The following is a 17,573-nucleotide window of genomic DNA, read 5'->3' as shown; positions in this document are numbered from 1 at the left end:
TTATAAGACATGAGATAAACAGGGCAACTGTGACCGGTTGCTTGCCAAATAGTGAGCCCACATTTATCTGTACTGCTAAGCCTTATATTGGCTACCTAGCTTACTTCGTCTTTTTCATCAGCCAGCATCCTTGGTATCTGTTGTTCACTGAGTTGATTCCCCCCTTCCATCTTGATGTTTCTTGGAATCTCTTTATGACCATTTATTTATGAGTTACTAAAATTTATAACTGCCAAAAGGGAGCCTTGTAAAGTGTTAAAAAAAATCAGCATTTATTAATGAGTTACTAACATTTATAATGTGTTTAAGTTATATTAAGATTTAAAGTTATGCATAAATTAGGGCGTGGTCACATTGAGTGACAGGTCTGCTGCTGTTAGCTTTCTGCTCTGTTAGCATCTCCGTGATGCTACAGGGGCTCTGCCTGCTCAACTCATCCGGGGAACATAACTTGAACTCTGCCGTGTTTGTTGTGCTGGTGCCTTGTGGACTATTCTTCATGCTTATATCGGACTATTGTGACTCGCTCCACGTTTAAAACAGGCGGTGCATGAATGCAGTTTTACGGTAAGTGAAATTTGAGTACTTTATTTATGTGTTCCTTATGTTTTTAGTCAGCTAACGTTAATGAATGTTAAGGCTTGGGTTAGCATGTAAGCAAGTGGTAGCTACATCTCTGCTAACGATGCTAATCGTAGCCTCCAAGTTAAAACGTAATAGAGAAGTGTTAAGCATTAAGTGGGATAATACTGTAGAACAAACAGCTTTTGTTTGAGGTTGGTAACATGAGGTCAACTTTGTAAGTTAGAGAGATATTTTATTTGGTAGGTAACTTTATGCATTGATAAGGTTAATTAAAATTTGCTATGATCGATTATGTAGACAAGCTAACGTCAAAGTAGTGTTGAAGAGCGGCCTAGTGTATGTGAAATTAACCTCACAATAAGATGTGTGTATATTACAAATATGAATGTCATATTTCAAGATGATTACTTAGATATTACAATATGGTTGGTTGAGCTGGAGTTCATTATTGAGCTTACACGTTAACGTCACAGTTCATATCTGAAAAACGAACCCAAAACTTGTTATTTTTATTAATTGTATTACCAAATTGGTATCAAATAAATAGTAAGCATTGGTAACACCAATGCTGATACTTATTTGAGTATTTGTGTCTGGGAGAAGGTACTGTAACCAGTTCCTATGTGCGGCAGTTATAGACTGGGCTTTCTTGTAAAAGAGAATAAAAAAAATAAAGAAAATCAATATGGACCATTACTGTATAATTATCCTTAACTTATGTTATACAATGCACCTAATAAACAAGTAGGGCATTTTGAAACATGATGTGCAACCATTTTTACTGTAATTTGCGTACATTTTGTTGTTAACTAAGATGATGTTATGATTTATTGTTTGTTAATATGCACGTGGACGCTTTGGGCATACCTGGAGAAGGAAGAAATGGGTCTTTGGAATGATGGGAGTTAAAGGCAAAAGGCGGAGACTAGTGTTGAAACTAGTGGAGAAACGATCAAGATGCCACCTTGTCCCTCTGATTAGACGGCATGTTAAGTCAGGAAGTAGCATCATGACTGATGAGTGGAGGGCATACAGGAGAGTGATGAGTTACATGGGGTGCAACCACTACACCATAAAGCACAGCAGGTGGTTTGTGAACCCCCAGACTGGCAGTCATACCCAACATAATGAAAGAGCTTGGTCGACCCTCAAAGGACATGTCCGTAGACTGAGAGGAAACCGTACAGAGAGTTTGTTGGAGGAACACCTCAAGGTTCTTGAATGGTCATCTTGGCTTGGCTCTGCTCCTCTGATGGACTGCTTGGATGCTTGTTCAAGAATATACACAAAGCCTTTCCAGTCTGAGTACCATTATGTCTTACCAAGTCTTTAATTTATCTCTGAGAAAAGCTTTTATGTTTAAATATGTGTATCAGTCATAAACAACAGTCATTACTTTATGTCCTAATGTTCTTCATGTGTGAATAAAATATTTTGCTTGGCTCTTTTGCATCTTACTTTGCATTTGCAAGGCTCCCTTTTACCAATTATAAATGGTAGTAACTCATTAATAAATGGTGATGTGTTTCACACTTTACAGTAAAGCTCCCTTTTACCAATTATAAATGTTAGTAACTCATTCATACATGGCCATAAGAGATGCCAAGAAACATCAAGATGGAAGGGAGGGAATCAACTCAGTGAGCAACAGATACCAAGATGCAGATGCCAAGTAAGCTAGGTAGCCAATATAAGGCTTAGCAGTACAGATAAATGTGGGCTCACTATTTGGCAAGTAACCAGTAACAGTTGCCCTGTTTATCTTATGTCTTATAAAAGCTTATTAATGATGTATAAAGTGTTCACAACCTAATTAATAAATGAATTACAAACTATTCATAAACCCTTTATAAGGGTAGTCTTATTGTAAAGTGGTACCCACACTTGACTGAAGCTTCTAAAAACCAGCACTTTGGCATTACTATGATACTCATGTGGGGAATCAGTTTAGTCTTGTCTATGGGAGGTTTTTTAATCTCAAATTGAATTTAAAAAAAGTTGAGTTGCATAACAGTATTATATTACATCATATATTTACCTGTTGCACAATTGTAGTGAGCTCCAGACAAAGCTGGATCACGTTGTTCCTGGTCACAGAGTAATCTGCAACTGCAGCAAACGGAGATCTGAAAAAGAACGAGCATCTGGAATGAACCATTAGATCATTCTTCCTCTGAGACTAAATCATTGGTAAATCTGAGGGAACATTTCCAAACACGCAACGGTGAACATCAGCACGCATACAAATACACAGGCCTTATGACTGCTTCATTCTCATCCACATTTTGGAGGTTTTTTCTTACTCATTTAAAGTCTGATTTATGAGAATAATATTAGTGATACTTTGACCAATATCTACAGTTTATCATCCACATATAAAAAAAATTGTATAAAAAACTTCAAGTGTTAAATGTTTATATAGTATACAAAAAAAGTATCTTCATATAATGGTAAATACTTATGTGTGCTGACACTGCAAGCTTTTTTTACATGTTTTATTTTGATTTCAGCTTTTGTAAGCAAATTACATGTTGTCAACAATGATGCATTTAAACAGCAAATGCAACATTGGATATTGAATTTTTTATTAAAATGGATGCTGCAGATTTTAATTGCCAACATAGGAAAAGAAAGAGCATTTCACTTTTGTCTTTTCTTTTGAACATTGTGTGCTTTCAACTTCCAATTTGATCAAAACACACACACACACACACACACACACACACACACACACACACACACACACACACACACACACACACACACACACACACACACACACACACACACACACACACACACACACACACACACACACACACACACAAATAGATGAAAACACACGTTGGCACAATCCCACTGAGAAGCAAAGGGATAAAGCAGAAATATAAATAGACTTGCTCAGTGCATTTTTACCACCCTGTCAAAGTCCTCTTATATAAGGCCGTTACTCATCTGTTCTTGTCAGCTGATTGGTTATGGACATAACATGAAAAACAAACTGGTCTGTTGGTGGTAAGAAAAATAACTAGTAGCATCCCTAAAATACTACATGAACCAATGCAAGGTGCCAGAAAAACAACAGGCATTCCTATGTTGAAGTTATTTTGAAAAATTAATATTGAACCATCTATCATATAAAATCCAGTCCAATGCAGAGTTTTTATTTTTGCTTGAAAACGCAATCATAAGTAAGTATCCAAGATTAACTTAGATATGTCAGGCTGTCAATCATGATGGTCCAACATTTGAGACTTTATCAGACAAAACCAGTGCTGCTACTGTAACACCCAAATATAAAAACTAAAAAGGGGAAACCTTGCCCGTGTTTCAGTCTGCATGTTTTAATCCCTGTGTTGACACATGTGTTTAACAGGATCACACGTATTACAGGTGCACTTTTTCGCAAATCTCACCTGTCCAGCCACGCCAGAAGGCTTTTGGCCGCAGCGATCAGGTCCACCACGGAGGTAAGGAAGTCGTTGGGCAGCTTGTGGGATGCTCTGCCGTCGTAATGGCCGCTGCGCCGCCTGTCTGTGATGAAGCTCTGCAGGTTCTTGGCAGATGCGTTCAGTTTATGAGAAAGAGTTTTCAGATTCTCAGTCTCCAGCCCATAATTCTAGAAAAGAGAGGAAAGTAAACCCAATCTGTTTGACCAGTTTGTGAGTGTTTGTTTTCCAGGAATTGATCCAGTTCTGAGACAACTGTTGTCATGACATTGCTCTGTGAATAAAAATAGTAACAGAGGAGCCCACTGTGTCAGACTACAGAAGATGCTGCCACATGAGGTAAGAAACCACTGACCCATTCACCCCGCCTGCTCCCCTCCATCTGTCACATTGCATGTGGAGGGATAGCAGAGCAATCATTACCCGGGTACATGCACATGGAGGCCAGTCAGCGTCTGTCACGTTAGTTTCTCGAGAGGGGAGGCGCGGCAGGAGGGTCCACTAATCATATTCAATACAGCAGTGCCGGAGAGACTTAAAGCTAAATCCCAGTTACATAAGGAGCTTTGGGGCTGAAGCAAGGCCCCCTGTGCAGCGATGCGGGATGAGAGGACTTTAGATTCAGATTGCATCTGTGACCTCAGTCCATGAAATCTCCATCCAGTCTCTCGGGCTGAAACGTACCCATCTTCATTTCTATTCCACCCTCTCGCCTTCATTAGTGTGAATGCTATGCAACAGCATTCCACTATAGTTCTTCGAATCTTTATATCTTATTATTATTATTATTTCAACCAATATTTTGCCGTCCTATAACTTCAGCCTACGTTCAGCTACAGAAACCATTCAAATATCAAAATAGTCAGCCTTTTCAGCACATGATGGGAAACTTTCAACTTTTTCAAAATATTTTACACTTTTTGAAATATTCAGCTTTTTAAACTCTTTTTTTAACATGTAACTCAATGGGAGGAACCTTCAAATACAATTTTACCTACACCTTGCGCAAAATGCTTCTCCTTCCACATACTTTCAGCTAGTTAACATTAGTGTGTATTGCGCAGCTCGTTAAGTCAGCTTGCTCTGATCTCAAAACAGAGTGGACGAGTGCTTGAAATTCACCCAAAGATCTTTTTTAAACCTGCCATAATTCCCAAACCATATACTCCTTGGACATCATTTTTGATGAAAAACGTAAGAAAACCTCTCCTACATTGAAAAAATAAATAAAAATGAAGCAAAGAAATTAAACAAAATGCCTCTTGATGGCATGAAGTGACAACAACTTTCAATGTGTCTCCATTAACCTGTAAAGCCCCAAGCCTGTTTTTCAGGTCTCAGGCTCGAAAATGACATTCCCAGAACAAATGACAATAACTTCCCTTCTAAAAGGGGTACATTAATAATCTTTTTTCTCAAAGCAAGGATAAACCTGTGAGTTGGAAGTAAAAAAAAGTCAGAATCAATATAGATCTTTTTTGTTTTAAAGGAAATTCAGATTGAACATAGTAAAAAAATGTAAATTATAGTGTCCATCCAAAAATAAACCATTACTTATAGTGAAAACCACCCTTGAATGATGAGATAGTAGACTAAAAGCTTTAGGAATCCAAACTATAACATATAATAAGTACCCTGTATCGAGATTGATGCAAAACAAGTGACATTTGACCTTTTTAGAGATGTTTAGCAAAAACAAAAACACCTCTGGGCAGTGGCTTTTTCTCCTGGAGGCCAAGGGAAGCCAGGCTTCTCCTGATTTTTCGGATTGTAGTTATAATTTTAATAAATAAATAAAAACACTTCGTTTAGTTTCGGAAATTCTTTCTTGTGTGTTGCTGCCGGCCCGTCTCTCCCCCATTCTCATTGAGTATTTTACAAAGAGTGAAACAGCGCCCCTCTAGGTGTTACGGTGAAACAGTAGATTGCACTCTCTGTTGCGAGAGGAGGCCAGCCGAAATTTGCTTCCCTTAAAAAAAATGGAGGGATTGACCAATGAGATGAGGCTCACGTCATGCCCCTGCCAACATGTGATTGGTCAGGGCCATGCCAAGGGAAGCCAGAGGCGGCTGGCTTCCCTTGCCTCACAATCCAATCAAATCGCATCAACTTAGTGGTGCAGTGACGCGTCCCAAAAAGTGTAAGTAAGCTGCGCTCGGTTTCCCTCGACAAAATAGCAATGGGATTTCTCCATAGGATTTTGGAAAATAGCTCGAAAGAAGGTCAGTGGAAAACGAACCTGTTAGGTAAATGCACGTTTTGTTCAGTCGGATAATATCCAGATGTCTACCCTACTTTTATAATTTTCGAATCATAAATCTAATCGATAGAAGATAGATAGCGTCACTGCACCCTCTCTCACCGCCGTTAGAAAGTAGCAAGCAACTGAAGCAAGTGCAATTATGGAGGGTGGGGATTTGGAGTATTTAATCAAAAATAATTGGACTAAACTTCCGCTGCAGCAGCAACAACAAATACAATCTGGTGACATGCCAATGCCCAAACTGGAGCCGTTTACAGCGAGGAACAAAGGAGCGAACCGGACGTAAAACGTTAAAGGTCTCCTGATTTAGTTTGTGAATTAATGCTTATTAGAGTTTCGGCTGGAGAGTGCGTGCGGACCTGTCGGTCAGATAACAGGCGTGTGTAAGTCCTGCATCTGTATGATACAAATGTGTGTAAAATGATACCGGGCGCTGTAATCACTCATCTGGTTACATTATTACATTGACCACCACACCCCCCCCCACCCCAAAAGAAAGGAAGTATTATGGGCTTCCCCTAATTTTTTTCCCACGCCACGCTACTGCCTCTGGGGTCATTTGGGTGGAAATGAATGTATTTGCCGTTTCTCTGGAACCCATTGGTCGATTTTGATGATTGACATCTCTTTTCAACCGTTAGAGCCAATAAAATCGAACGGGCTTTCCACATAGCCACACGCAGTTTTCCCAAAGCAAAATCTTACGCTCTGAAAACTGAAAACTAGTTTTATTGCTGATGGATTATCAGAAAGCATTTCAAAGTGACACAGACACATTAGGCGCGTTCACACCGCAGTACTTTTCCCACTTTAGTTCATCAGAACTCTTTAGTTCTGATGAACTAAGTACAGATCGCGTTCACACCGGAATAAGTCCCCGGGGGTGGATTAGGCAAATGAAGCAGCTGACGTCGCTTCTTTTTCCTCTGCTTTGGGTTTATTGGCAGGCCGCAAACAACTTCACGGCATATACTGCCGCCCAAAATCCCCGGCCGGAAGTCCCCGGAGTTAGAGACTGTCTTCTGTAGAAGCTGCTGGGACTCCCAGCAGCTTCTACTGAAGCCTTCCGAGTAAATCGCCAGAACGCCGACACCTCCTCATCTCCACCGCTCCCATGTTTTATTTTGTGTTGCCATAAGTTAGTCTCTCTGCGTTTCTGCGCTGGGCTAATGCTAATGCTAATAATGCAATGCGAGGCTAATAAAATGGCGGCTTCACAAAACTATTTGGGAGTTTTACGGGGCGTGGTTTGCAATCCGCCCTGCCAATCAGACATAGGATCCTTTTTCTCCAACGAAAGTCCCTGCTCTCTAGCAGGGATGGAAAAGGGGGTAAAAAGGTTCTCATGAGCTAATTTTAGTTCCGTCTCTTTTTGGTGTGAACGCGACATTTCGGAACTATATCAGAACTAAAGATGGAAAAGTACTACGGTGTGAACGCGCCTATTGGATTAACCTTCAGCAGCCTTTTTATCGTTTTAATGCCATTGAAGACAACTTTTGATCAGAAAACAACAAAGGTAAGACATATTGCCGTATTGGCTACCTAATGCTACATGGTGTGATGTCTTTGTTAGCTTGTCGTGTCGCGAGTTCGGATCGGTCAGTAATGATACCAATACCTGTCTAATCTGTGCAATCTCAGCTTGCTAATCGACATATTGTTTGTGCAGATACGATAAGTAATAAGGGTATTTTAACGTGAGTTCTGTGCTAAGTGTGTTAGCATTTTTTCGCTCAGGGCTAATTCAGAGCCTTTGTTATTACCCTTATTTTTCGTTTTGCTAAAAATTATTAATATTGTCTAATAGCTGAGTTTCTTCCCGTTAAGTGGGTATTACACATTCATAGGTTTTTAAATGTTAAGAAGCCCTCAGATGCTGTTTCTTGCAGATGTTGCGATTTTTCCTCCGCCCGCGGGGGAATGGGGCTTAACAGGTTAAGGCCCATTGTAAATGCAGCGTCATCTTTCCTCCCAGCACCAGCTGCACACCTTTGGTAAAACTGCCAAAAATGCCACATTATTGACCCGAAATTACATAAAAAACAGACTCAAACGCTCGTCAGGGTCCTGAGACGCTTCACGCGTTGGAATGTCACCGATATCTGCTACGGTTCTTCAACAAAACATTCACAGGAAAGAGGTTTATCTCTAATTCAGATCAATGGAAAGGCTCTCTTCTCACTGATGACGGCACATCACCATGGAAACCTTTGATCTCTGGGCTCAAGCACAGGTGTTTCATAACGTGTTAGCTCAAACACAAACACCTGTGTGATGATGTCATAACTCCAACTGACATGCTCAACGCCACCAAACATCACATGATGGTTAACACTGTGTGTAAAATCTGATGTTACATAATTTGGTGTTACCATGGCATCCCTCGCCATAAAACACAATGTCGCCGTAACTCCAATTGACACAGTCCGATCGTCCCCCAATCTTCCCTTATATATCACCGGTCCATGCCTCAACAGCTCTACGTCAAATCTGACATCTCACCATATGCCGTTTCCATGGAAACGCATCCCTCGCCAAAAACCACGATGTCGATGAGGTTGTCGTAACACCTATGAAAAGGGTCAACACAGCACCAGACTTCAGATAATGGTTAATGGTCCAGCCCTCAACATGTCTATGTGTCAATAGTGCGTTTTCCTCAAAAGCCATAAAACACGATATTGCTATAACTATATGAAAATGGTCAAAAAGTGCTCAAACTTCACATGTGTGCTAACAGTCCAGCCGTGAAGACATCTATTTGACAGTTTTGAGATTTTTTCAAATGCTGTTGCCATGGCAACACAATGCTCACCATGAAATACGGTTTTCTCATACTGTAACTTCAGTGAAAATGCCCCAAACGGCCCAAAACTTCACAGGTTTGGTAACTATGCAGCCACCAACACATCTAAGCGTATTATGGGGTTTCATCAAATGCCGTTGCCATGGCGACAGATCACTCGCCATCAAGTTAGTTCAAAAGTTTGCAGTTAAAATACTCTGATGATTTTCAAAGCCTTTTGACTTTATTTTCTTCTCTTATCACATATTCATTCAATACTACGTACATCTGAAATGTAACTCCTTCAGCCTACTTTCAGCTACAGAAACCATTCAACTATTAACTTATTCAGCTATTTCAGGACATTGAGCTATACATGTTGTTGTTTATACCTTTTAAAACATTTTCTTTTAAATATTAAGCTTCTTCACCATTTTCCTACTCTTCCAGTTTAACATTTCAATTTCTCAACAAAATCATTGCAATGCAATTGAGCTGTAACCATTTGATTCAAATCATTTCACTTTTCTGCATTTCTCCGCTAAGTTCAGCAACACACTTGTTTTTTTAAGCTAAAAGCAGCTTTTCTCAACACCACCATAGTTGTGAATATTGGTAGGATAGCAAATATAGATATTAAAGTTTGTTATTAACATCCATGTTTACTTTCAAAACGGGAGTCTAACAAGAGGGATATTTCAGCATCTTGAGAAATTAATCAATAGGGTACAGCAGGTAAAGGACACACTTTCATACATTTAAAAATAATAATCATCTCAAATACAAAAAAAATGTATGGATAAATGGATTTACATAGACATTTAGTTACATTTCTCCTTTTAAAAGTTGTGAAGAGTTACATCCCGTAAGTGTTAAATTGCTTAGTTCTAGCTCTTCGAATTTGAGGATTTGCTGCTTTTATATCATTTTACTGTAAACCCACAATTTGAAGTCACATTAGGTTCTGTGAAATAGTTATATATTATCATGTCATGTTATGTGAGGATTAAATGACAATGTAATCTGCAGATTAGTCAATTATGAAATAAATGTTCGTATGCAGCCCAATACTGGTGTTTGAATTTTGAACTTTTGTGTTCTAGCAGAAGCATTAATTAACCAAAAATCATCCCAAACTTTTCAAATCGGAGAAAAGGTAAAGGCTTCTCCCTGATAGAAAACAAATACATCTTTGACCTAATTATCTGTTCTTGACTGAATTTAGTTTATTTCTTTCAGAAGCTACAGTGCCTGGATGGAGGAAGAGACTCCTGAAAAGGATGTTTCTTCAAAATTAGTTTAACTTGTGTCATTGTGGATTGAATTCATCCAAAAATGTTGTGCAACCTGAATTGTCTTCTGTACTGTCTTGTAAATTGAAGATGTTGCAATAAAAAAATGTATGATAACAAAAAAAACTTGTGTCATTGTGATGCTGCTCAGCTAAATCACAAGGTAAAACAGGTCAGAGGTCACTGCAGTGAGAACCGGGGGGAGTTTTACAATCTGTGCTGATATTAGACTTTTTCTACTGACTAGCACCTTAGCCATATCATCAACAGCAGTCTACTATCGTGCTGACACACACACAACTTTGTGATTCTAAGAGTAACAGCAGAAATCACTTAAGGGGGCCCTTTTGTGCTTGATTTAATCTTAAGCATTTCCCCGATCAAAATTAGAACTATTCCTGAAATGATTTTTGCAAAATGAGTAACAGACTTTATAAAAAGAACTCTATCAATTAACACTATCAGTTGAAATCTCACATAGACTAATCTTGACACCACATGTTGGGATTAAACCAATTAATTTGTATTCAAAAGCTGAGGAGGAATCAAAATGTGCTACAGAAACTTTGTCAAACAGCAGTGGTCTGGGAGAGGTGACAGTACAGAGTAGTGGGAGGACAGTGTGGGATTTTTGGACTCACCAGAGCACAAAGTAAATCCACAGCCTCCAGTATGAGCTCCTGGTGGCCGATTCTGGACACTCCCAAATCCTCCAGCTCCTGGTGGGTGATACGCAGCAGCTGGTCCCCCCCTACTTTCTCTTTCTCAAAGGTCTTGATGTACTGCTGTAGGCAGTCGTCCAGGCCTGAGGGATTCACACAGGAAAAACATTCAGTACAGCTCCACAAAATGAACATTTTGTTTGTTGGCAGTCTCAGACTTTCTGAGCACTTGTGAAACCCCCATTTGCATTTTGTGGCTAGATATCACTTTTCCTGTGAGGATAATGTGTTGATATCTGTAAAGTGTGAGCACAGGTTGTATTTTAAGTGTGAAACAGTCTGTGTCAAGAAAGAAAACTGACAGATTCCTCCTCCTCAACAGTCTTGAGGTGCAGTTTCACCTTTAAACTGAAAGCTTTCAACTAAGACGAGGCTGCTTGTGCTCAGCTAGTGTTACATCTTTCACTGCTGCAGCAGGTGTGAAGTCTTTTGGTGACGCAGTTGATGAAGAGGAGCAGACTTGAACAGAGTCTGATTCTGCATCAGCCATCTACAGCACTGATTTATACCTATTCAACAGAGGTTTAAAACTGTGCTAACACATGTAGCAATAGGGGGGTAGTCATAGTCATACATTCAGGAACACTTAGAAAGTAACTGAATCCAATACAACAACATGACTAAAAACCTCAAGAAATACCATAATGTTGACCCAACTTGCATGTTATCTGCAGACAGGTCATTTCAGTTTCATTGTATTGGACTGCATTTTCATATTTAGCTCTAAATCTGTGCTAACAGTGATAAATTATTTTGAAACCATAAACATTGGATGCTGTTTCAAAAAATGTAATAGTAGAGGTCCATTGAGTCTAAAATGTTTTCTGCAGTTGCATTCCCTTTCATATTATCAAAGACACAATTAAGCTGAAATAGAATAGAAATACACAGTGTTCCCATAGTTGATTAATGTGCTCATTGTGTGATTAAGCATTCGGTCTATAAAATGTCAGAAAGTAGTGAAAAATGCCCATCATAATTTCGGAGAGCCCCAAGGTACGTCTTCAAATTATTTATTTCATCTTATTTTCATCTTTCCAAAACTAAAACATTTGTGTTACTTTTAAAGAAGACAAAGGAAAAGAGCAAATACTGAAGAAAATAGTCCTTTTCTGTCTATTGAGGAAATGATTAATTGATCAACCATGTGAGCTCCAACCCATTTTATGTAAATAAACCACATTTCACCATACATGTCACCAGAAAGTGCTCTGAATGTTAACTCGTTGCTCATCTCGTCTTCTCATCGCCGCAGACCTTTTACATACATGCGTTTCAGAGCTTTCCCTAAACCTAATCAAGCATTCAGATCGGGTTTAGCTAGCAGCTAAACGGTGGAGGGGAAACATAGGGAGCTTCATGGTTTAGCCTCAAATGTAAAGGCTTAACTAATCAGCCTCTTTACCAAGTTAATTGAGACTCATTATGTCAATGAAGTATTCCCCATGTTGCTATAGAAACCTTGAAGTAGGGTTTTGGCAGGGGTACTCCCTGACCGCTGGACCAAATAAAGAAATGTGTGAAGAGAGGACACAATGCTTTCCAAAAAGTGATGATAGCATGAGAGATCTAGCCGACATGCTGAGTTCATCAGTAATAACTCTAAAACTCCCATGGGATTTGAGATGTTTATATGATATTGAATAGCACCATGTAGCACTATTGTTTATGAATAAAAAGTATTACTTTAAATGGTATGGGGGAGTTAAGAGATTAACGCTGATGCTGTTAATGGATGCTAAAGTTTCAATCTGAAATACATTCATACTTGTCCTCCTGTAGCACAATTTTAAAGGAAAGCTTCTCTAGATGGAGTACACTTTGCTGATTGCACTAAGGGATTTTCCTGTCCATGTCATATGCGGGTCGGATTATGAGGCACGCTGAGGAGAAATTAAAAGTGCAGCTCTGACAGCCTGATCTCATTTCTAGATAATCCACTGGTAAGGTAAAAGAGACACTAAACACTGTTAGCATCTCAAAAATTGATTCCTGTTAGTCCGACTTTTCATTGATCGCTTTCTTCGACTGTCACTGAGTGAAACAAAACTGAAAGAAAAGATAAAACTGATATACTTCACAAAACCTGAATTATGATAATGCACACTGACAGGAAGAGCAGAGATTATACTAAGCCTGCATAAGTATGCGCCTCCAAACACACACACACTATCAATGACAGTAAAACACACAATGAACACATCATGTGTTTGCACAGATACCACGCAGTAGTTTCACAACACATTTTCAGTGAAAGCAGGATTTTCTTCTCTCTTTTGTGACGAGGAGCTCTTCTTCAGAGAGGCTTTGTCACAGCTGGGGTCTTGCTCACACAAAACACCAGTGGGGGGGAGGAGAGTGGGATTGTGGGAAGGTCACAGGGTGCCCCTATTTGGCCTCCAGTGACATCATGGAGCGCTATGCTAATAATTGAACCTGTGAATGCTCACGACAAAACGCTGCCAGTCCTGAGGAGCTGAGAATGGATGGGAGACTAGACTGAACCCCCCCCCCCCCCTCTCCCTCTCCTCTCCCTCTGTGGCACTCTCTGTCCCTCACTTTGAATTAACATTACTGGGCTCTGGGCACAGAATCCTCTCTGCTCCACTTGCTGGATGTGGGACACTGAAGAGCCCTCTCTTATATGCCAGCTCCGCTTCTCGCTCCCTGCATTTCTTACTACCAGCTTATTTACAGGTCCTCTTAGATATCATTTAAACTGTTGTGGTTGTTTGCTTTTCTCTACCTACAAAATCACACTTCATTCTTTTGTCTGTATAAATCCTCTATAAAGCCATATACTTTACTGAGCCAGCAAACTTATAAAGAACACCTTGTTCGAAAAAGCAACATCAGAATCAGGTACTTGTAACACACAGCTCATACTAAGAGAGGTCTGGTTCTGCAATCATAATATGTCTGAGCCAGCAGAAAAAGGCCCACAGTCTTAGAATTATGACTAAGAGAGTGCGTGTGTGTGTGTGTGTGTGTGTGTGTGTGTGTGTGTGTGTGTGTGTGTGTGTGTGTGTGTGTGTGTGTGTGTGTGTGTGTGTGTGTGTGTGTGTGTGTGTGTGTGTGTGTGTGTGTGTGTGTGTGTGTGTGTGTGTGTGTGTGTGTGTGTGTGTGTGTGGAGAGGCAGAAAACATGTATGTGTATGATGTGTATGATGTGTATGTTTCATCCAAAAAGGGCTGTGGCCTGACAAGTGAGCATGTGGCTCTTCTTAACAACACACATCACTGAAAAAAGACTAGTATTTTGCACATTTCATAATAACAGACTTCCAGAGGCAAACATTTTGTAATACAAACAGACAAAAAGCAGAAAATCTAATGAGTTTTCTGTGCCCTGACATTGTGTGGGATATTTATACATATTCAGACGATTATCCTCTGAGGAGCCTCTCATCTAATATACCTAACAAACTTATAAAGGAAATAATGCATATTAACAATTATATAGGCCTAGGCCTTCATTCAGTTCATACAAAAGCATCACTTTCCATCAGGAGAGCAGTTGGCCTCAACAATGCTTCTGTTATTGGATCATATATTTGTGTTCAAACCTCTTTGTCTTTTGGGTGTTTCCCAAATATAAAATGTTTTCCAATTTACACAAGATGCTCTTATGCTAAATAAATGCCTATAATAATACTAAACCTGAGCTCAGCGCTGGTATACTCTTATACCAACATAGGGGTTAGAGTTCATCAGTGGATTTTAAGACTATTTAAGCTACTTGTCAGCTGTGACTTCTTAATGTTTTAGAACATCTGTAGATCAACATTTGGCACAGATGGCTGTAGGCTTTGACAATGTACAGCTATAATAGCTCTTATTCTAGACAGCAGGAATAACCCTTAACCGATTACTTGGAACATGGATTCAGAATGATCCAGTGAGAAGGGTTATGTTTTTAACTACTGAATCTCTGCTATGTTTCCCAGCCTCCAGCGATAACAAACCACCGAGGGACACAATAGAGGCACACTTGATCTGAAAGGACAAGTCGTCTATAGATTGAAACAGTCTGGAATAAATCGATCAATGATTCAAGGATGTAATTAAAAGCCTCTATCAGCCGCATGCCGATGAGGCAGCAACCCGAGGCTCAGCAGGTGTTTTGTTCCCTTTTGGCATCTCGAGTGAATCTGTGATGAAATGCGTTTCCACTCGCAGCAGAAGACTGTATTCATGCGATATTGCAGTTTGTGAGAACAGTTAGGCTAACATCGTGCCTGAAGCCTTACCTTTCATCCAGTCAACCACTTGACTGGAGCTCCACTTGCTCACAGGCTCCATAACCAGTGCCATAGAGAAGTTTGTCTTCGCGCTTGACAAAAGAAAAACACCCCAAACACGCCCACCCCCCTCAAAAAATGTTTTTTCTTTAAGAATAACAATTACAAATTAAAAAGGATAAATCAGATGGCCCTCAAAATTATTCTGTGGTGGGTTTGAGTGTTTACAAACAAAACGAGGTAGGTCCAAAAGGTCCAAAATATCGCTTTGATAAGCCCGAGTGCAGCCCGGCGGACTTCTGCACATTCCTGCGCTGTATGCTCGCTTGAAAGAGCTCTTTTTACTTGTCATTCATGTCAGGTTCAGTGGCTGTAATGCTGGTGGGTCGCTGTTACTCGACCCCCCCTTTCCAAATACATCCCAGTACCATCCAGTGCGGAGGAGAACAACGCACAGACTGTGTCACTTCATACTGGTGTCTGGAAATGTTGGGTTCGCTCTGAGCATCCTCCCTCACACACAGACATAGAGTCACAGCCCTCACCGTGCGAATTGTGTTGTATGAGGGGCGATTAGTGCCACAGAAAGAGGCAGGGGGAATTAATGACATCCAGTTTATGAATGTTGATAATAAAAACAGTCCAGTAAATGAACAGCTTGTCTGAGCTGCAGAACTATGTTGCATTGCAGTTCAAGCATGAGCATGCACAATTTATAAGAATGTTAAAAGACAAGTGTGTATAATTTTGGGGGATTTAGTAGCAGAAAAGCATTGAATACAATATTCATAACCATATATTTTTTAAAAGTCTATGGTCTCCAGACACTAATAATTAATGTATTTTGTTATGAACCCTATACGTAGAAAGTGGGCACGATTCCACACCATGTTGCTACAGTAACCCACAACAAACTAGAGGCCTTTCATGTTCCTTTGTTTCCTGAAGTCCACTATATGTTCACCATCACGCTTAGAAAGGGATATTTTTGCAACCGCATTCCTTTAGGTATTATTGAATCCTTCACACATGTCACTGTCCATAATAGATCTGTCTTTTAAGGAACTGTGCTGGTGGGACAATACCAGACCACAACAAAGAACCCATGAGTTGCCAATGCCAGAAAAAGGGCATGACCCATAATTGGCTTCCCAGCCATAGAAAATGTGAATGGAACAAGCTGAGAGCATTGCATCCATGGATTGGGTCCAGGTCTGAATGAGGGAATGTTTTTAATAGTTTTTCTGGATGTTCATATGGGGCACAACAAGCGATTGCACTCGTTAGACTTTGTTTCTGCAAGCACGATAAGCACTTATTGCAGAAACAATACATTATTTCTCCATAATATATACAGCAATATAGAACATGCAACCTGAGCCACCAATTAATCCATTCAACACAATGCCCAGGCTGACAATGATTCCGCTTCCTTCTCCATCAGTCCTTCGGGCACTAACCACCTCTCATACACTCCAATGTTTCCTCCTGCCGTCTTTGTCGCTGCTCACGCCTCCATCACACAAAGCGCAGTGTAGCGGTCACTAACGAGACAAGGAAGCGGACATGCGCCTCGCTTTTTTCATGTCTTGGTAAACAGCCTCAGGGTCTAAGCGTATGACTGCATGGACAATCCATCAAATGCTAAACTGAATCTCTTACCATCTATTTAAAGAAATAAATACACTGATGATGCACACTCTACATTTCCATGATATCTGTTATAATTTAGTAATCACGATATTTAAAGTAGGCCTAGCTTATTATGTCCATCATCTTGGTAAAATAAAAATCTACAGCATGAATACATTTGAAAAAGTATTCATTTGAAATTAATAGGCTGCATTCAAATGTAAAACTCTCAGACAAAGCATGCTGTGTCTGAAAAAAACATGTTTGACTTTTTGCAAGTGTTGCCAACGGTACAAGCAGGTGAATGAGCCAATAACGCAGAAACCCAAGCAGGGCTAGCAATGACATTCAACATAATAGATAAAGAAACATGGACAGGAAGCTTTTCTGTGTGAAGCTTGATAATGTGGCAGGACAAGCGAATATACAGCTCTGAAAAGCACCAGCTGTTATGATGTTTTTTCTTTTTCCTTTTTACCTTTATGACTCATATTTATGCAGTAGATAACAGCCAGAAGGACATTCCAGCATTTCACTGGCCATGCACAACAACTAACAGTATCAGACTTGTATAATTGCAGTGCCATAAATTAAGATGAGAA

General features: G+C 39.9%; 1 protein-coding gene and 1 long non-coding RNA gene across 6 annotated transcripts in view; one reads left to right on the top strand and one right to left on the bottom strand.

The window, feature by feature from the left end:
• The window catches only part of LOC307017603 (connector enhancer of kinase suppressor of ras 2-like), a 38,116-nt gene that overhangs the window by 19,895 nt on the left and 648 nt on the right, over positions 1-17,573 (bottom strand). For 3 of the 5 annotated variants that reach the window (XM_079647222.1, XM_079647226.1, XM_079647223.1), the window contains exons 1-4: positions 15,349-15,822; positions 11,019-11,182; positions 4,002-4,204; positions 2,624-2,729 (exon numbers count right to left, since the gene is read on the bottom strand). In XM_079647222.1, the coding sequence (XP_079503348.1) occupies positions 2,624-2,729; positions 4,002-4,204; positions 11,019-11,182; positions 15,349-15,412 (537 nt within the window). In that variant the 5' untranslated portion in view covers positions 15,413-15,822. Of the gene's footprint in view, positions 1-2,623; positions 2,730-4,001; positions 4,205-11,018; positions 11,183-15,348; positions 15,823-17,573 lie in introns of those variants that run through there. The other 2 variants (XM_079647224.1, XM_079647225.1) reach the window with 2 other exon arrangements.
• LOC307017604 lies at positions 9,755-10,440 on the top strand. Its single transcript, XR_013802224.1, has 3 exons — positions 9,755-9,820; positions 10,189-10,241; positions 10,325-10,440. It is a non-coding gene; the product is annotated as an uncharacterized lncRNA (long non-coding RNA).

This window comes from Notothenia rossii (genome assembly GCF_949606895.1).
Source record: "Notothenia rossii genome assembly, chromosome: 9".
Lineage (NCBI taxonomy): Eukaryota > Metazoa > Chordata > Actinopteri > Perciformes > Nototheniidae > Notothenia > Notothenia rossii.
This window is presented reverse-complemented; position numbering and strand designations above follow the sequence as displayed.